We start from the raw sequence: 21,835 nt of genomic DNA, 5'->3' as shown, positions 1-21,835 counted from the left end.
GAATACCTCTACGCTTTGCACTCATGGGACAGAAGGACAATCCCAACCGCTTTTATATAGTAGATTATTGTACTGCACATTTAAATACACACACACCACAGTTCTTACACACAACCACTAACCTATGAAGGCACGACGTCAGTAGGAGAGTATTCAGGTGGTGCAGTATCTTCAGCAGGTGCGTTGTTGTCTTTTTCCCCTGAAGGAGTACTAGAAGTAGGCAATGGGTGGAGAACATCATGATAGGAAGTTGCTGGCGCTGTCTTTTCATATGCGTGAGGAGGCTTTTGTAGGGTATTGCCATCTTTGATCATATCCAAGAGTTTCACCTTCTCCTGGATAGTAAGCATCTTCCTCCGGCACTTAGTTTTATTGTCAGAAGGATTAGAAAAAGCAGCACGTTTAGGAGCCAACGTGGGGCTTAGATAAAAGTTCTCAGAAAGCATGCATAGTGACATAAGCGCCGTATGAGAAAAATCGCTGATAGAGTGAAGCCAAAGTCGGCGTGATATAGCGAGGAATCACTGTATATATATATATATATATATATAGCAGAATACCCGCGCTTCGCAGCGGAGAAGTAGTGTGTTAAAGAAGTTATGAAAAAGGAAAGGAAACATTTTAAAAATAACGCAAGATGATTGTTAATGTAATTGTTTTGTCACTGATATGAGTGTTGCTGTCATATATATAGACACAGACACACACACTTACATATATATACATACACATATATACAGTATGCATACATATACATATACATATATATACATATACATATATAGCAAAATCCCCGCGCTTTGCAGCAGAGAAGTAGTGTGTTAAAGAAGTAATGAAAAAGAAAAGGAAACATTTTAATAATAATGTAACATGATTGACAATGTAATTGTTTTTTCATGAGTGTTGCTGGCATATATATATATATATATATATATATATATATATATATATATATATATATATATATATATATATATATATATATATATATATATATATATATATATATATATATATATATATATATATATATATATATACTAGTAAAATACCAGCCAAGCAGGAGAAGTAGTGTGTTAAAGAAGCAATGAAAAGAAAAGGAAACATTTTGAAAATAACGTAACCTGATTGTCAATGTAATTGTTTTGTCACTGTTGTGAGTGATGAGTGTTGTTGTCATATATATATATATTTACACACACACACATAAACATATATATATATATATACATATCTATACATATAAACATATATACATACATATATCTACATATATACACACACATATATACACACACATACATACATACACACACATATATACACACAAATACATATATATATATATATATACATACATACACACACACATATATAAACATATATATACATATACATACATATCTACATATATACACACACAGCTATTTCAGATCAGTGCAATACGCTGTTTGTTAAAACGGTTGACTCCGCTCTTACGTGCAATAACAAATCAAATCATTCAGTTGTCTTTGCTCATATGTCATTTTAGAGCTGGACGCCTGGCATCTTTTTTTGGCCACAAGTTCGTTTCTGTTTGATGTGAGGTTCTGTGTTGTGGAGATTCTCAGGATGGATTGCAGGTGCTCATCAGTGAGGCGACTCCTGTGTGCTGTTTTGTTAGTCTTTATCACTGAGAAGAGCTTCTCACACAGATATGTGCTACCAAACATGCACAAGGTTCGAGCCGCATGTAGACGGACTTTTTGTTCTTCAAAGTCACCAAAGCGCCGTGCAAACTCAGTGCGCAACTAACTTGCAGCATCATAAGGTAGACTTGATTAACGCGGTAAGTGTTCGCAAGGCAGCTGAAGCGCTGCATTATGGGATCTGTAGTTTATTGTGTTACCAGCGCTCATATACCCGGGCCATTAATAACAATAATACAGTATATAAAATGATCTCGCGGCCGGATATAATTACACGCCGTGCCGGATGTGGCCCGCCCTTGAGTTTGACACATATGGACTAAATAGAACTTGAAAAGATATATTTTTTCAAATGTGATCGCGCAATTCAGATAGAGTTGACGCTCACTACAGCCTGCATGCCTCAATGAGTCATCCTCCCTCGCTCTTACTTTTTACCGCTCATCTAATGAATACACTGAGTATGGCTTTACCAAAACAATCATTGATGGCTAATAAAGTATCCATTATTCGAGTATGTAGATCGGGATATATATATACATATATATATACCCGCGTATTGCAGCGGAGAAGTAGTGTGTTAAAAAAGGTAGAAAAGAAAAGGGATCATTTTAAAAATAACGTAACATGACTGTCAATATACAGTATTTGTTTTGTGAGTGTTACTGAGTGTTGCTGTCATCAAGGATTTGATTATCATTATTTCTTTCAATCAGGTTCGTATTTGTAGGATGTGTTGTGTTCAAGTTACATTCCGTGTTTGTCAATCGCTGTAAAGATGACAGGTTTCATTCATCGATTCGCTTCTTACTGCATCAATAAACAGCTCGTCTTCTTCTTTATCTGAGACCTGACACACTGCATGCACGGGTTTTTTACACTGTCTTCCTTTAGCGGGACATTGACTTTTTCCACCGTGTGCTTTGTTTCCGCAGTAGCTGGATTTATGAATATGCTTATCAGACGCTTCATATTTTTGCTGCCTTTTCAATTGTGTAATTCGGTTTTGTTCAGCTTTTGGAACTGTTGCTTTTATCTGTGCACTGCGCCAGTTCACGTGAGCCACTCGGTGTACTTGCATCGAAGGTTCCCAGCTGTGCTGGTGCCATCTCGCTATGTCCATAGCTTTATTTAATGTTACCTTAGTCCTGGCACTTAAAACTTTCTCTCGCAGTTTCGCTGAGTTTGTGTCAAACACCACCCTGACCATCTCATCTTCCTCTCCATAAGCACAGTCCTTCACCCGTGAATATTTACCCGTGGCAGTTTGCTATTGGATTGCCGCTGACGGACGGCCTTATATGGGCAGGCACTAAATTACAAACGCCAGCGCAGCCTGTCTATGAACTTAATTTAAAGTGTAGGTTTACATCGTGCTTTGTTTCAAGTAGCAGAACTCATGAATATGGTTGTATATGTCACTCGCCGCTTCTTATTGTTTCGCTGCCTTCTCAATTATATAATGCATGTTTTCTTGAGCGCTTTTTGAGGTCTTCCTGGTTTTCTATGTACTGCGTGATTACGTGGGAGCGTGATGATGTCACACGAAACTCCCCCACGGCGTTGAAGCTCATCTCCATTACAGTAAATGGAGAAAACTGCTTCCAGTTATGACCATTACGCGTAGAATTTCGATATAAAACCTGCCCAACTTTTGTAAGGAAGCTGTAAGGAATGAACCTGCCAAATTTCAGCCTTCCACCCACACGGAAGTTGGAGAATTAGTGATGAGTGAGTGAGTGAGTGAGTGAGTGAGGGGGCTTTGCCTTTTATTAGTATAGATAAATATATATATATATATATATTAGTATATATATTGTCACGCATGCGTGAGTAGGAGACCGCGGACGGACCTTAAACCGCTTCGAAAGACGTTCGCCGGTAGGGAGTGGCGGGGTACTAACCTTTCTCCTTTGTCTTCCAGGAAAAGAGACGCTCCGCCATCATAGCCTTCCCGCCCCACTTCCGCCCTTCCTCCGCCATCTTTCCTGATGTCAGCAGTCCCATCCTCCCTCACGGTTCCTTCCCAGCATTCCTCCACTTCCGGCTCCTCCCCTATAAAATGGCCGCCGACGCCTCTGAAGGGGTCGCGCATATGAACCGTTTTGTTTATATTTTTGACCAACTTTTGAGTTTATTGTGGATAATTTGCAATATACGGGGCCGGAAAACCCCAAACCTTTATGTTGTTTGTTGCTCTTTTACAATATATATATATACACAGTATACAGTATAAAGAGCTTTTGTAAAAAGTCAAAGTTCTATCAATTCCCCTTGCTTCCTCTACTGTTGTCTGACAACTTTCATGTCTTCTAGCAAAGGCTCAATTAAAAAAATTACAATATGCAAGCTGTCAAAGAAGGGGCCTGAGTTGCCTCCGAAGCTTGCATATTCTAATCTTACTAGTTAGCCAATAAAAGGTGTTGTTTTGGTTGACTTCTCACCACATCCATAATGGTTAACACGGTACAACACCATGGTACTACAGCAAATGCTCATAAAATATTAGCCAAGTCAATATGTGCATCTCTTGCCATTTATTTAGTGAAAACTGGAATTATTAAAGATGTGTGAAGCTCACCATTTAGGACACAATTCCTACATATAATTTACCTCAGTAACTGGTAAATTATGATACACTGCATGAATAATCTGCCTTCTACATTGATCTGTTCATCTGACTAGTCTCATAATTATGGGTTGCCCTTCAGGTTGTTACCTTCGCCTCTTACAGTTTTTGGCCTTACCCTGGATCTGAGTGCAACAGAAATGAGCTCCCTTTAAATGAGAGGTGGGCACCATGTACCCCTCATGAAATACACTACCTTCTCTACGGTGCCTCCTGCTGGCCAGCAACCCCTTCTCATCCAGCAACAGATGAATGATGGCTTCTCGCTTGGAGTCCAGCTAGAATACACAGAAACAAAGGAGTTAGCATCATTAAAGTGCTGAATAAACAGAAACACAAATAAGAAGACTAAAATTAGGAATCCTGATTAGTTCTTGGCAGATTGATGCAAACCTCTTTCATTAACGAGGGGAGCATCCTTAGATATAGCACATTGTCACTCACTTGGTCAAGCGCTACCCACTGCGCCCACCGTGTAGTATTTTTAACCAAAATGTTACACTTTCTGTTTAATTCTAGAATTCAAGAAATTGTACATCTTATGAACAAAATGATATTATTAGTGAGATATGTAAGTTTTTCTATTAATAATTTAAGCATATTGTGTTCTCACATGTTCACATCCATCCATGCTTTTCTGATTGTTCCCATGCTTAATCCAGCAGATGGTGTATTAGGACTGAGACTTTAGCCAGCTGCCTTTTGTCTCCAAGTGAATATGGGCATCGCCTTCAAACCTGAGGCAGCCTAGACCTGCCCTGGTTTGATGAAGCACCAGAGAAAAAGGCACTTGATTTACAACATTATTATTTCAGCAGTAGCAACAAAGTCATCCTACTCGAGAGTATCCATGTAGATGGGCAAAATCTTGCACTTTATGATTTGGCTGTGAGGTACAGTATTTGGGTTGGTTTTTGACAGTAGTACGTCAGGACCCGTACCGTCTCATGAGATGGCCTACTTTTACTTCAGTTCACTTTACCTGTTCTCATTAGCTAACCCTTAAATGTGATGGTGTGGCACAATTACTTGAGATATGTCCTTACAGCACCAAATGCCACTTTAGTAAATTACTATGTTAGGGGTGTCAAACTCATATCCTGGAGGGCCACAGTGGCTGCAGGATTTTCACCTAGACACTTTATTAATTACTAGCCAATTACTACTGATAAACACACTTTTTTGCCTTAATTTTATTTTGCTTGCTTTTTAAGAGATCCTTAATTCACCAGTTAAACAATAATCATATACGTTGTACAAAGTGGGCCAACACAACAAGCTAACCTGATCTGATTTGCACCTGTGTATCCATCCTGTGAAAGCCTGAGAAATATGGATCTGTTTTGATCCACAGAGCATTCTGATGGTGCTCTCAGTTTTGAAAATGTCTGGTGTGGCAAAATATGATCACTAACAGGCCATTGAATTAAATAAAAGTTTCACTAATAACAAGAATTAAGACATTGGTTGGATTTTTAATCCCCTATCATAGCTTGTCATATATTGGGATGCTTAACATTTCACTTCTGTTTTGCTGATTTGGAGTGGTCTCCCCTAGACTTTCTCATATACTCAGATATGGGGGGGATATTTGAGGAGGAAACTGCAAGACAGTGATTATATTTTTATATTACGTACATTAAAGAACCATCAACAACAAAATCAAACCAAATTAATGATATATCGAACAAGCATTATAAAAGTAAAGTTGAATAAATTGGACTCTGCAGCTGCATAAATAAAAAATTTGCCATGATAATTTTAATTTGGAAAATAATTCAGGTAAATTACCACTTTCAGTCAGCAGAAGTGAGTCAAAAGTTGCAAGAGACTTAAGTAATGTAATACTTGTATGGAAAAGTTTGTTTATGTAAAGCAAAAACTTTCTCAAATATGTCCAATGGAAAATTGCGATTATCTCAAAGACTGGTCACTTCTCGAAAAAATGCATAGCGACAAAAAATGATTAGAATGTGGTGCTTTAGCACAATGTGATGTGAAATCATCAACTTTTCAGTAGTTTTGGGGAAACGTTTCAGGTAAAGTACCACTTCCGGTTAGTGGAAAAAGCTCAAAAGTTGTTAGAAATCTACATTTTACAATACAATACTATTTATTGTTGTATAGCCCAAAATCACACAAGGAGTGCCACAATGGGCTTTAACAGGCCCTGCCTCTTGACAGCCCCCCAGCCTCGACTCTCTAAGAAGACAATGGAAACCTCCCAAAAAACCCCAGTAGGGAAAAAATGGAGGAAACTCGGGAAAGGCAGTTCAAAGAGAGACCCCTTTCCAGGTAGGTTGGTTGTGCATTGGTTGTCAAAAAGAAGGGAGCAATACAAAACAATACAATACACAGAACAGAACAAATCCTCAATACAGTAAAAAAATACAAATTTTAGAAGTACGTAGCAGAATTTAACAATGGATGACATCACATAATATGACTTGGATTTGTTTATAATCCTGGGGAGCTCATCCATCAGGCTGCCTCCCACATTTGGCCATTCCACAGCTGAAACAGTGCTGGACCAGCCAATCCGATGAAAGGACCCCTCTTTCCCATAATTCTTGCGATCCCCCATCAGGGATGACTTTACCATAAGCGGGCACAAAAACTTGGCATGCCACATTTGAGTACCAAGAAGAGAAACAGAATAGGTGAGGGTTAGTATCAAATTATACCTATTTTGTACCTAATTGTAACTTCTATGCAAAATGTGGTTGACCTAACTAGTGTGGTACTGAGGTGTCATCTGTAGCATGGCTGCACTCGGGTCCTAATCTGGGATCCTGAGATGGTTTGTCATGTGGTGGTGCGCAATGCGCTGTATCAGCGCCAGCTCCTAACCTCTCTCTCTCTCTCTCTAACTGAAAGCATACTCAGTTTATCTATATATATATATATATATATATCATATATATATATATATATATATATATATATATATATATATATATATATATATATATATATATACACACACACACACACACACACAGACATAATTCCAAAAATGGTATTTTCAGACTCAGGGAAAATACTTTCCCTATACTTTGTATATAAGAAAGTAAAAAAAAAAAACAAAAAAAAACAGGGTCACGGGGGTCTGCTGGAGCCAATCCCAGTCAACACAGGGCACAAGGCAGGAAACAAGCCCTGGGCAGGGCGCCAGCCCACCACAGGGCACACACACACACACCAAGCACACACTAGGGACAATTTAGAATCGCTAACGCACCTAACCTGCATGTCTTTGGACTGTGGGAGGAAACCCATGCAGACACGGGGAGAACATGCAAACTCCACGCAACGAAAAAAGAAACAAGAGGTCCAAATGTTACAAAGTCAATTAAAATGAACCAAAAGAAGTCTGATTAGCAGTAGTCAGTGGTTACTAATGGAGAAATTGGCTGGAACAAAAACCTGCAGTCACTGAGGCCCTTCAGGATCTGAGTTTGACACCCCTGGTTTATGTGAAGTCTGCATATTATTATCATTATATAATTTAAAAGACTGGATTTCATTACTAATAGTTACATATACATACATTTTTTACTACTGGAGGTCACTTTCACACAATGAATTTAAAGAAGAAATGAAACTGTAAGTCTTGTGTTTTAGTGTTAAACACTCAGTAGGCCACAATGTCGTCACAGTATTTTCTCCATCTATCTCAGTGTCCTTCTAAATCTGTGCCATTTGTCTAATTGGCAACTCCAAGTCTGTACAAGGGTGTCTTGTGGTGGACTAGCATCCTGAATGGGGTCTGTCACGTTAGGCAGTAGTTCTTTGCAATTCTCTAATGATGCAGGTAGGTTCTAAAAAATGGATGGATCGAGCACTTCTTTTAAGCCTCATTATTGGCTTCCAATCTCGTTAATCAGGTTTTTCACGATTCAATAATAAACTTTTTTTAAAATATACCAACATAACAGATTACATCATTTAAAGCACATTTAAACAAATGTGACTTAATCACGGTACATCTGTAGGAGGAATCTGAACACTTCAGCCAACCCAACCACAGCTTCAAAAGCAGTCAACCACTCGGGACCCCCATCCAGCCACTGCTATCCAGGCAGAACTGAGCCGTGAGGACAATGTAGGGTAGCATTCCAATCAAGCTTGACACACAATACATGCTATGGTGCAGGTTAGGATCAGGAGGCGCTGCCCACAGAGAAGCCATAACGTGCAGGTAAAATCAAAATGAATGAGGATGATTGTCAGCACATGAACAGAAATAGAACGTTGCTTTTTTAACTTTCATGTCTGCTGTGCTATAAATCATGATCACATCAAGATTCAATAAAGCACAGAGAGAAATTGTTATTTTAGTGTTTAATTGATTCTGTATTGGGCTACATTATATAGACACTTTCTGGCACCATTATAGCAAGAATATCTTAAAATGCTTAATCCCATTTCATTTTACAGAAAATATAAACTAGCTTGCTAGATATACTCTTTACCTTGAGTCACCTTAGTCTCCTCACTAAAGCCATAACCAAGACTTACTATTTCTTTATGTTGTGAACTAGGAGTCCTAAAAGCACATAAGTTCCATAAATATCACCAAAATTGCCCACAGGAGAGTATTTACCATCAACACTCCAGATACAGTTAAAAAAGGCCTCAAGGAATCTTTGTAAGTTTAACAATGAAGCTCTGCGGAGCACTAAAAAGGAATAGCCAAGAAAGAGGAAGAGATCGAAAGCAAACATGGTCCCAATATCCAATATCCAAAACAAAGTCAAAAACAGAGCACAGGTTCAGAAATCCACTAATCACAAAAGGTACAAAGCGCAGCAAAACACAAATAAACACTCCAAAATGAAAATGAACCATCAGGAACTGTGGGAGACTCTCCATATTTAGAGAACAGAACACAGGAATTGACAACAAAGCAGATAATAAACAAAAGTATCATTAACATAGATAAATGGCAGAAAAATGACAAGAAACGTGACATACTTCCTTAGAAGGCTGGCATCCTTCAACATCTGCAATAAGGTGCTGCAGATGTTCTATCAGACGGTTGTGGTGAGTGCCCTCTTCTACGCGGTGGTGTGCTGGGGAGGCAGCATAAAGAAGAAAGATGCCTCACGCCTGGACAAACTGGTGAGGAAGGCAGGCTCTATTGTAGACACGGAGCTGGACAGTTTGACATCTGTACAGGATCATCTCCAGTTAGAGGAGCAGCTTCAGCAACAGACTGCTGTCACCGTCCTAATCGTTCCTCCCCCACACTATGCGACTCTTCAGTTCCACCCGGGGGTAAAACGTTAACATTATACAAAGTTATTGTCTGTTTTACCTGCATTGTTATCACTCTTTAATTTAATATTGTTTTTTATCAGTATGCTGCTGTTGGAGTATGTGAATTTTCCTTTGGGATTAATAAAGTATCTATAAATAAAGTGTCTATCTATCTATCTATTGAACGCCAGCCAGGGAAAAAATCTTGGCTGAAACATGACAATTTATCATCACCTCAGCCTTTAGAGTCCCACTAACTGGAGTTTTTCTTGGAGATTTTTCTAAATGTTTATAAACTGGAGCCATAACTGAACATCAGGTAAGTGTGTTCTTTATTCAATAAAATGATGTTTATTGTGTTGCAGGAGGGTAGCAACTTGTTCACATACAAATAAGAATCACAATACTACTACTACTACTGCAACATTCTGGGGAGATTATTTTCTTTAACAGGCACCCTGTGTTGAAGATAACATTAATATACTAATTCAAAAGGTTTAACTCTTTATTAAAATAATTCTACATTTTATCCATAGTTTACACCATGAACATTCTAATTTGAACCTCTGGCTATGCATTTCCATCTTCCCGGCATCAACCTTATCCCGTTCTGAAACCTTCCATTGTTGTGCAGTGCTGGCTCTAAACATGAGAGCAAGACTCACTTTTCAAAAATGTTGCCGAAACATCTTTACAAAGTCACACATTTGAATGTTCAATGCATAACAGTTGTAGGTTATTTGAAACTACTATCACTGTAAGAGCCAAACCTTTCAAGTTAATGTTAATGGTAAATTTGCAAAGATAACAGAAGATTCGGTTTTCAGTCCTATAAGCGAACATTAATGGAATACCCTTAATATTCAGCTATAACTCAGTGGGACAACAGAATGATCACAGATTGTAGTTAGACAACTAAAAATAGAAACATGAACTTTTAGAAATATTTAAGGGCATATATAATGTATCTTTGTGGTTTTATCATTAAATCTATATCTGTAAATAGAGTTAACAAATAATTCATGGCTCTTATCAAGTAAAATGTAGCAATTGTCTCTACTCCCTGAATAATCTATTAGGGCCAACAATCTTACTCGCATAGATAACAGAAGATTCTGTTTTCAGTCCTATAAGCTAACAATTTAATGGAATACAATTAGGATTCAGCTATAACTCTGTGTGACAATACAATGATCTCATATTGTCATTAGACGGCCAAATAAAAACATAAACTATTAGACAGAAAGGTTTAAAGGCATCAGTTGTCTGACTGTTACAAACTTTAGGAAGCCTTACTGTATGTGATTGCCTAGAGAAACTTGAAGAAATGTAACCAAGACATTTAATCCTTAAATGAAAAATCGCATATGTTTTCTTCCTTTTTGTGTGTATTATCAGTTTTCATCTTTATTTTCTTTTTTTCTGAACTGTCTGCTTTCAGTTTTACTAAAACCTTTAAAAGGAAGACACTTGGACTGTACAGTTTTGTTGTACACAAGTGAAACTAGCTGCTGGGACCTTTCTGGTAGCTGCATTTTGAACAATTTTGGACACCCTTGACTAATTAAGCTACACTCATCAAATTCAATCAGTATTACATCCTTTGTTGAAAGGTTGCCTCTGTGTTTACACATATATATCATTAATAATAATATTAATTCTTTACATAACTTCTAATTGTAAGGGAATTATTTAATTTTATTGTTGGGTTTTATGGAGTTTACTTTTAACTACTGGTATAACCTTTAACCAACCTTTACAGAAAATGTTTCAGGTTGGGTGGAGTACATCCCTAAACCTCTCGTCCGCAGGACACCACAGATTTCTTTAAAATACTGTCTGCTATAGGCCCCTTACCTGAGGGGACCTTACTGACAACAACAACATTTATTTATATAGCACATTTTCATACAAAAAGTAGCTCAAAGTGCTTTACATAATGAAGAATAGAAAAATAAAAAGACACAGTAAGAAAATAAAATAAGTCAACATTAGTTAACATCGAATAAGAGTAAGGTTCAATGGCCAGGGTGGACAGAGAAAAAAAAAACTCCAGACGGCTGGAGAAAAAAATAAAATCTGTAGGGATTCCAGACCATTAGACTGCCCAGTCCCCTCTGGGCATTCTACCTAACATAAGTGAAACAGTCCTCTTTGGATTTTGAGGCACTTTACACAAACATCCCCTATGATGATGGCATAGTGGCATGTGAAACGTACCTCAAACAACATAATTTATCCACAAAGTCAGTTATACAAATGATAAAATTCATTCTGACACATAATTTATTTTCATTTGGACAAGACTTCTACTTGAGCTCTTCTCACTATGCAGACCTATTTATGGCAAAATTGGAGGAAGATTTTATGACAACATGCATCTTAAAACCAATGTTGTATCTCGGTATCTCTTGTTACATAGATGACATCTTCATAATCTGGACTGCCAGTGAGAAGAACCTCCTCCATTTTCATAATGAATTTAATTCTTTCCACCCCAACATAGAGCTGAAGATGAATTACCCAAACACAGAAGTCAGCTTCCTTGACGCCACCATTCAATTGAAAGACAACACCTTTGTAACTTTTGTTTTTCACAAACCGACAGACAGACGGACCTACCTGAGAAGTGATAGTTTCCACCCCAAGCATATAAGGCACACCATTATTTTCAGCCAAGCAATACGTTACAACTGTATTTGCTCAGACCAGGATAAACAACTGCAGGAGCTTAGACAAGATTTCATCAGACAAGGTTATAGCCCCAAAACAACAGACACTCAAATAAGAAGAGACAACCTTCTGGAATATAAAAACAAAGACAACAAGAACCGCATTCCACTTGTTGTCACCTACAACCCACATCTTGAAGCACTTAGAAAAATTATAAAAGGACTTCAGCCAATGCTAAACAATGACGATCCCCTCCTATAATGCAGACAACCGCCAAACCTGCAGCAACTAATTGTCCAAAACTCCTACAGTGAACTAACAGAAAATGGCACACCTCCCTGCCTACAGAAAAGATGTAAAACGTGTCCTTACATTTATGATACAGATTGCGTAGTTACACCACACTGCCGACTAGAACATCGCACAGAGGGATCCTTTACCTGCAGATCATCTAATGTGGCTTACCTTCATTCTCTGTATGAAATGTGCTGACACTGCACTCTATGTGGGAGAAACTGAACAAACACTCCGCCAGAGAATGAACTTACACAGGTTCCACATCAAGCTTGGCAACACAGATGTTCCTGTAGCAGCTCACCTCAGCAGCCATGGACACTGCGAGGGGGACTTTAAAGTCACAGGGCTTATGGGAAACGTCAGAACACAGCAAGAGAGACAAGAATGGGAAGTGAAACCCGTGCTAAAATGTAACACATTACAACGTGGTTTAAACAGAGACAAGAGTTTTATGGCCAGATATGAGGATTGTTTGCATCTCTTGGACTGTCCCAGACAACTTGACTACAGACCCACATTGTATGGAAAAACTCATCAGAAACGTCAGTAGACTCTGTTGGACAGTTATCTTATTAAAAGATCTTGACTAGACATTGTTCTCCTGTCTTGCTAAATAAATCTTAGCCTGGAGAGGTCTACTCATTTTTTACATCTAAGATGTCTTCTCACTTGAAGGTGCTGTTATCTGTCCTGGTGTCTATAAACACAGGGAACTCCAGTCTCTGTATTACATCTTACCTGAAGAAGGGGCCTGAGTTGCTTTGAAAGCTTGCATATTGTAATCTTTTTAGTTAGCCAATAAAAGGGGTCATTTTGCTTGACTTCTCACTATATCCATAATAGCTAGCACGGTACAGCACCCTAGTACTTATGTGTGTTATGTAAAAGAAACACAAGCAGCTACAACCAACGGGGGCATTGCTGATAGGTAACTGGGGGATTCAACATCCCGATTCCAGTACAAGACTTCTCCTACAGAATTAGAAGTTCCTAGAGGGCAGTGTATAGCGCCAACATGTCAGGTCATGTCATGGCTCATCGAGGGTACTGTAGATAACACCCCTTCTGGCCTTGCCCTGTACAAATATATGGTGCTAATGGGGTGCAGGAACACTTTGTAGTATTAGCCATATTTTACATGTGAAATTCTATTCCTTTTGTATTTTGTTTTTACTTGAGGATTTTAATTTGTTTCACATTTGAAATTGACCTGACAAAGTTCATTTTTTATTGCCATCATGTTACTTCTTTATTTAAAGTGACGCCTTGAATCCTGTCACAGCTAATCAAAGCCCACTGCTTTATCCCTCTTGGATACAACTCTCTTTGTTATTTTTACCAATAGTTAGGTTTCAAAGTGGTAGGATTTTGCGTTTTTTATGACTTCTATCATTACTCGACTTACCATTTTTCTTGCCCTTTCAGACTCTGGTTATGTTTTGTTTTGCTCTCCTGCTCTTCTAACCTTTGCTTGTCTTCACCACTACTATTTGCTGCTTAAACATCTCCAGGGGCCTGATGTATACAACTTGCTTCACTTCGGACAAGTGCAAAAAGTTTGCATTTATAAAACATGAACTTGCCCTGGAAATTGACTTAAAGTTACGGAAAGTTTCGACCACCCGCAAGTCCTGTGCAGACTTTTTTGGTGTTAGGATTTTAGCGACTCTCTAAACCTTTAACGGAACAGGGATTGCATGATTTCTGCGTGACGTTCTCTAGTTCAGCACACAACTGCTCTAGGTTGTCTAAATTGGCTTATAAGTCAGTCATAATCACGAAAAAGGACACAAATATGTTTAATGATATTTAAATGACAGAAAACAGCACTTTCTCATTTTAAGAAGTTGGAAAATGTATGCACAATGTAACATTCCTCTGTGACTTAGTCAGACAAGCACTTTAGTGAGTCTTCATTGTTTGATAATTTATTTTTATTTTTAAAGTTGTGGTTTTTTTAATTATATTGTTCTCAAACAAATAAAAAAAACCTGGGCAACGCCGGGTTATTTAAGCTATATTAGCTAGTATAAGATAATGGCAAGCTACTCTCTGTGTTCAACTTCAGGATAATCTCAAACAATTCTTGAATGTTAATTATTTGAAAATCGTTTAGGGAGTCAAGACTTTTCCAAGTTAATTTTGACTTTGATAGTGATTTACATATTGAAGTGCAACATTTGATGTCATTTTTGGCTTTAGACCCATATTTGTTTTGATCTCGCTTTATTCCTCATCATATAGTCTTTATGACAATGTTTATGCCATTTCTGTGATTGAATAGTTGTTGAGGTGTACCTCACCCACATTAAAACCACTGAAAATGCATTTGATGTAGATGTTTGCCTACAATGGGCATTTGAGCATCACCTGAAAAATCCTTGAAGTAGTGAGAACCTCACCAGCCACAAGATTTAATGCAAAATTGTAATTACCAGTAAATTATTAGCCTTTTACACATGTATGCAGCATTCAAACTGTACAAAATACAATTTAGATGCATATATGTAAGCAATGCCACAAGTGCCATTTAAAGCAAATGTTCTGTGTTCGCTACATTAGAATATAGTTTTCTTCTGTGAAGGGAAACCGATTAGGTAAGGAGACATTGCAATGAACAGGATCCAATCAAGGAAAGGCTATGTGATGAGCACAAGCAAATCAAATCACAATCAAAGTCTGTCTTTTTGAAAAATTTCGCTCGTCCACACTGAAATGCTAAGGCTGCATTTTCAGAAGTATTCGGCTCTGGAGAGCGTTTCCAAAAGCCTTCATTTTTGGGAGTCAAAAACACAGGGGGAGTGTAGATGAAAGGCAAAAATGGAGACTAATATCTGTGTTTTTAAATAAACTAGGGGGCTTATTCCCCTGCTCGCTTCGCTTACCAACCAATCCCCTGGCTTGTGCTATGCGCCAGCCACTTCACATCTCTGCCGGTCGCGTTACGAAGAGGGTGGTTGAACCCCAAGGAAACGTGATCGCTCCTCTGAAACCCCCTCTTAACAGTGATACAATGGGAAACAAATACAGTTTAATTTTTTTACCTCCTCTTTGCTCGATCAGCTGCTGGGATCTTGCACACTTCTGTCGTATCACCTATGCCCATCTTTTCAATCTCTTTTCGCTTTTACAGTTTCATGAATATCGCATTAAATTTTGATTCTGTGTTTGGAATTACATCGTAACAACGCGACGTATAACTGCCCATGAGTGAATATCATTTCTTTCTCTCTACAAGAAATGTGTCTGCTAATAGCATTCACACAAATGAGAAATGATTTCTCTCGTGAGATTTCACTTACACCAAAAAACAAATCTTTTAATTCTTGTGGAAATGCCTCTTCATTGGGAAGAAACACTACTTTTTTTTCTCTGACGGCAACACAAATTAGACATTCTACAAGTCTCCGACTCTGAGTTTAAATCCAAACAATATATTCAATCTCTTTTCAGTGTTCCGTTATTTAACCGAGTAATAATTTACGTTTATTTGCGCTAATGCGATCTTTACTATCCTTTTTTGAGACTTTCGAATTTTCGCACTACCATTATCTCTAATCTGCTCTGCATGTGTATCACGACAACGTTTTTGTCATCGTTCTACTTTGTCATCTACTTTGTTTTATTTCTGGCCCCGGGCATGGTTAAATCTCTTGGCACAAAGACTCATCCCGCGGGACGTGAAAGTCTCTCTCTGAGAAAATCACGTCTCGTCTCCTTCCAAGATTTTTTTTTTATAATAGAGAGAAATGCAGTAGTGTGGACATGGCCCTAGTCAAGGGCTCAACTGATGGGAAGAGGGAGTACCAGATTGTACAAATGGGAAAGCGGACCAGGCACTACAAGTGATAATGAGGGTCCACTATATGTATAGAGTGGCGTTAGGATTATTATTGTTTTGTATTTTTTGAACTTTCCATATTTTCCTTGTGGCATTGAATACTTTTCAAAAAAGAAAAAAAAATCTTTAAATACTTGGGACACCTAGGATGTAAATTATGTTTGGGGAGGTTGAAATGTGCCCCGTACAATTCATAATTGCTGACCTGCTGTCACTGTGCAGCATCAGACACCCTAGTTGTTTACAATTTTTTGCCAAAATATTTTGTGAATTGACATGGATTAGCACCTCTCTCTATATATATGTTAATCAAGCAAACACTTTCAGGAGGCACAAACACAAGTGGCAATGGGGCAAAAGCCAGTTCTCTACTGCTACCTGTTACTGTTGTGCAACCAAAGGCAATGTCACATTATGCAGCTTTTGCAGTTAATTATCAGTTGTTGCCTTTATTATATAATCTTAGCGAGTCGGAGGCAGTCAGCGGTGGTGCACACCCGTGAAGGTCAGTCATCTACTTTGACATACCTAACAACTCTAACTAGTCTGTGAGTCACTCTGATAAAATTAAACAAGTTTGATTTTGTCTTTAGTCGTGGGGTGAGCTTTGTGTGCAGTACAATGGATAGAATATAGCGGCAAGGAATAAGACCTCAAAAACAGAAGAGAAACGTATCTCTCTGATGTCTTGTGCTTTAAATAACTTGAGAAAAAGTGAAAAATAAAGCAGAGATTATGACTGAATTTGCATAGCTGCTAACCCTTCATATAGCGCCAACTCCTTCCAGTTTCATTTTTTTTATAGGAGACCCTACAATTAGAAGTTCACATGAGCACTTTGAAAAAAAATTCTGTTTCTGTCACACGTAGGTGCTCCAAGAGCTCAGATGAGGCCCAGGCCATTTTACATTGTGAGACACTCTCATTGTTTGGGAAGACAGGCAAAAGTATATTAATGTAAAAATGGAATATTTAAAAAAAACTTTTGGTATTAATGCATGACAGTATAACATTATTTAGCTTTAGGCACTCTGGCTTGACTCAAGATAAGAAACACTGCCAAAGGGTTAAAGCGGAGGGCCTTGCACTCTTGGCTGAGATGAGGCCCCCCATGAGGTGATGTCTGTGCCAAATGACTCTGCTGGCCCTAGCCCCCCTTATCCCCCCTCATCTCAAAAGGGACATAACACAGTGAATCAGAACAGTCAGTCAGTCAGTCATTTTCAAACCTACTATATCCTAACACAGGGTCATGGGAGTCTGCGGGAGCCAATCCCAGCCAACACAGGGTGCAAGTGAATCAGAACAAACCCTGTCATTTATTGGTTCTTTTTTCTTTTTACACATTTGGTGGCAACAGTTGTAATTGTAATGTAACTTCTATAGAGCATTAGAACAATCTGGACGAGAACAGGCCATTCAGGCCAACAATGCTCTCTACACACTCAATGCTTCCAAAATATCATCAAGTCTAGGATTCCAGAAGACGAGGAAATACTAAGCAGAAGAAAAAAAAGACTTTTCTTTTTTAAAAATTGCTAATGCATTCACTTTTTCTGCTTGTTAGTGGCATACATTACTGAAGAAAGGACTGAGCTTGAGTTACCAAACTGTCAGAAATTTTTCTTTGATTCACGGAAGCATGGTGGCACATTGGTTTGCACTGCCCTCTCATACGAATGGCAGCCCAGTCACTGGCTATGGTGTTTGCACTTTCCTAAGAAACTCTGTAGGCTCTGTGACCCTTCATTGGACTTAATAGGTTTGGTAATCAATGGACAAATATATTTGTAAACCTGTATAGTATATCTCTGGGGTTATAAGTAAAACTATAACATAATAGTCTCAAACTCTGTTAATTTAATGCTTGGCTCTAAAGGGGTGGCAGCATCCCAGCAGCATTGAGCACAAGTAATAACCAGGCCTGAACAGGGGGTCAGGCCATCACAGGGCCCACTGATACACACACACACACCAAAACTTGCACCCCCAAAGGTTAACCTGATCAGGGAATCTTTGGGAATGTGGTTAGCAAACCAGAGGGCCAGCAGGAAAGTCCACACATATGGCAACGGGGTATAGAATTGGTACTCGGGAAGCTAAAGTCATGCGGCAACAGTGCTCGCCATTGTATTTCATACTTCCTAGCCTTGCGGGGCTCAAACAAGAAAACACATCTGAGGACATCTTGTTGAAGAGTGCATAGTGAATACTTCTTACTTATTTAATTGAGAATACTTCTCAAAAAGCCTCCCCCAATTTGCTCCAGTTCATGTACTTTAAACATTAAGTGTTTGAGTGTCATATTTTTCCATAAGTATTACACAAATACGTAAAATAGGTATGCAACGATAAGGAAGCAAAAGAAACTGAACAAAAGACTTCAAAAAACCATCAGCTAGCTACTGTCTTCATGGGCATTTTTAACATTTCTCTGAGAGTTTTATCTGTCCCCCCCATTTGATTTACAACTTACAGCCATCATCCCTGCCCCAAACTACTGTACAGTGGATTTCCTTAATGACTATCGACCAGTGGCACTTACTCCCATAGCCAGATTGGTGCTGGGACACATTACCAACATCATTATGGATGGTCTGGAACCCTCCAGTTTGCCCACCATCACAACAAGTCCAGTGAAGGAGCCATTTCTATGGCACTTTATTCTACCCCAGCTCACCACTAAGCTCCTGAATCTAGAACTCAGATTTTCACTGTGCAGCTATGCAGCTGGATCCTGCATTTCCTTACTGGTAGAATCCAGAATGTGCGTATTGTTAGAAACATTTTGTCCACCATCACCATTAACACCGACACACCTCAGAGTAGCATGCTGAGTCCCCTGCTTTATTCCCTCTTCACCTATGACTGCATAGCCAAGTACAGGTCCAACATCATCCTCAACACCAATGTCATCAGTCTGATCAGTGAGGATGATAAGCCAGCCTGTGGAAAGGAGGTCAGACTCCTAGCAGGATGGAGTCAGGACAATAACCTTACCCTGAATGTTACCAGAACTAAGGAGCCAATCATGGACTTCCACAAGTAAGTGACAGAACAACACCCCCTTTTATTTTGGAAGAGAGGTTATGGAGCAGGTCAGCAGCTTTGGGTTTCTCGGGGTCACCCTCACTGATGACGTTAAATGGTCATGTCTTACTGCAGCTGTGGTAAAGAAGGCCCACCAACATCTCTACTTCCTCGGGAGTCTGTGGATGGCCTGGATGTCACCTACAACCTTGAGCAGCTACTACAGGTGTGCTGTTGAGATGTGATCGCATCTTGGCATGGCAACTGTCTCAGCTCAGGACCACAGAGCTCTACAGCATGTGGTGAAAGCAGCAAAGGATATCATGGGCAACACAGCTCACTGCGATCCATGACATCTACACCACTCGCTGTTTTAGAAGATGAATGGTAACAGGCCAGACCCACCCCAATAAGATTGCCACTTCTCATGCTCCTTCACTCTGGAAAACACTTGAAGTCCATCTGAAGATGTACTTCTGGGTTCAGGAACAGTTTTTACCCAACTGAGATAAGACTCATGAAGAATTGGTAATCTTGTTTTGAACATCATACTCTGTCACTATTCACATTCACTCTATTGCTTAATGGTGTTCATGCTTGTTGGTATTTCAGGTTCAATGTCTGCATGGGCACACACAAGTAAACATTTCATTGTACATAGCACTTGTTTATATGACAATAAATTACTAAATGCTTGAGCACAGAGAGAAAATAAAAATCTAAAATTGTTATCCATTCAAGAGCTCAGTTGCACAATGTATTCGAAACGTGATTAATTTATATATCTTGCCATCTTGTTACATGGCATAACAGCAGAAAATTATATTTAGCAAATATTATGGTTAAAACTCTGCAGCCATGTTTGTTATCTCCAATTAGACAGTAATGATAACTTTAGTTTTTCGTTTAAATGTGCAGTTAGAAAGAGGATGTTGTGCAGCACATTGGTGTCAGCATTAGGCACATTTACTGTTGTGGTTGTACTGACTACAGAAATGGCCATCTCCCATGGCCCTACATTATCAACGAACTTAACGGGAGTTTGGTAAACTGGGTTTGACGGCACAGTGCTTAATTCAAATGTATATTTCACAGTTTATCATTATGTGAATGCAAGCTGCCAATTCTTTGAACCTCACATCGACTCCGACTGAAATATTGTAACAGTGAGTGACTGAGACAAGTAGCCCAGGAATGTCTTTATATGCCAAAGTATAATCTGGATTTACAGAATGGTTTTCCCCCTTGCAAAAGGTAATGTTTATTTTTAACACATGTAATTTCTCCTCTGCAAACATGACACACATGTATATGTTCAACGGGTCTTTTAAGGAGACGTTTCAGCCATAGAAGGTTTACTGTCGGTCAGATGAAGTTAACAAGAGCACCATTACTCTCTGCTGTTTAAAATCACCGCCCCCACCTTCAGCACCACCTTCAGGAGCCATTGGATTGGTTTAGAAATATGACACTCAGTGAACTGTCTAATTCTTCCCACTCAGATTTAACTACAATTCCCTCATGGTTGTCTCCAAATGTGCGTATTACACATCTGGCTCTGAGAGACTACATACTTCCATGTGGGGCAGCACAAAGATTATTATTCAATTAAATACATTTGTAAACAGTCATCACTATTTTTCATTCTTTTGATGTCATAAAGAAAAGACGTCTTTAGTTTTTCTTTATTATACAGTACGAGTCACTCTTGTATCTGTTTAAAAAAAAAGAATGAAGTCTCCATGTGTTTGTTGAAAAATATTTTACTGGGAATTAATAAAAAAAAGATCAAAGCCAAAAAAAATACCACACATATCAAGGTTGAGTGTGATCCCATTGTGGCATTTGTGGAAACACCCCTGGGGATTTTCCTCTCATTTATCATTTCAGTTTTCAGCATTATAACATTCTCCATTCTCTAAAAACATGAATCAGGACTGGGATCCCATGGGTCCCAACATAAAAGTTTCACTCTCATGCAGGTGGGAATGGGTGGTGAGAACTGAGATCATGGAATAAATGCAACATGATAAACTGCCGTCACACATGTGCGATTAGGAGACAGCCAAAGAGTCCAATTCAGGGCGTGAAAAAGGGTTAGTAAAGAGTATTAACATTTTATGGTCCTGTACTGATGACCTCACTTCCTTAGATGACCTCACCCTGCTTCCTGCCGCCATTATATAAAAACTGATCTATCCATTTTTTGTCATTGGTTTTTGTTATTTTACAGGGCATTAGAACAGTTTCAGTCCTTTGTGATCACTCAACAACAATATACAGTATGGGGCAATTCCCATCTTCATTTTACCCTACTTCTATATTGTTCTACCTTGCCTATAATGTTACAAAACCTCCAGTAAAAATATGAATAAAATACTTTATAAAAATGTTGTGTTGCTCATGTTTTAAAAA

General features: G+C 38.7%; 1 protein-coding gene across 1 annotated transcript in view; it reads right to left on the bottom strand.

Annotated features, from left to right (window-relative positions):
* Positions 1 to 21,835, bottom strand: part of tnfsf12 (TNF superfamily member 12) — an 88,210-nt gene that overhangs the window by 38,823 nt on the left and 27,552 nt on the right. The window contains exon 2 of the mRNA XM_039747020.1: positions 4,514 to 4,595. Within this exon, the coding sequence (XP_039602954.1) occupies positions 4,514 to 4,595 (82 nt within the window). The remainder of the gene's footprint in view (positions 1 to 4,513; positions 4,596 to 21,835) is intronic.

This window comes from Polypterus senegalus, chromosome 3 (assembly GCF_016835505.1).
Source record: "Polypterus senegalus isolate Bchr_013 chromosome 3, ASM1683550v1, whole genome shotgun sequence".
Taxonomy (NCBI): domain Eukaryota; kingdom Metazoa; phylum Chordata; class Cladistia; order Polypteriformes; family Polypteridae; genus Polypterus; species Polypterus senegalus.
This window is presented reverse-complemented; position numbering and strand designations above follow the sequence as displayed.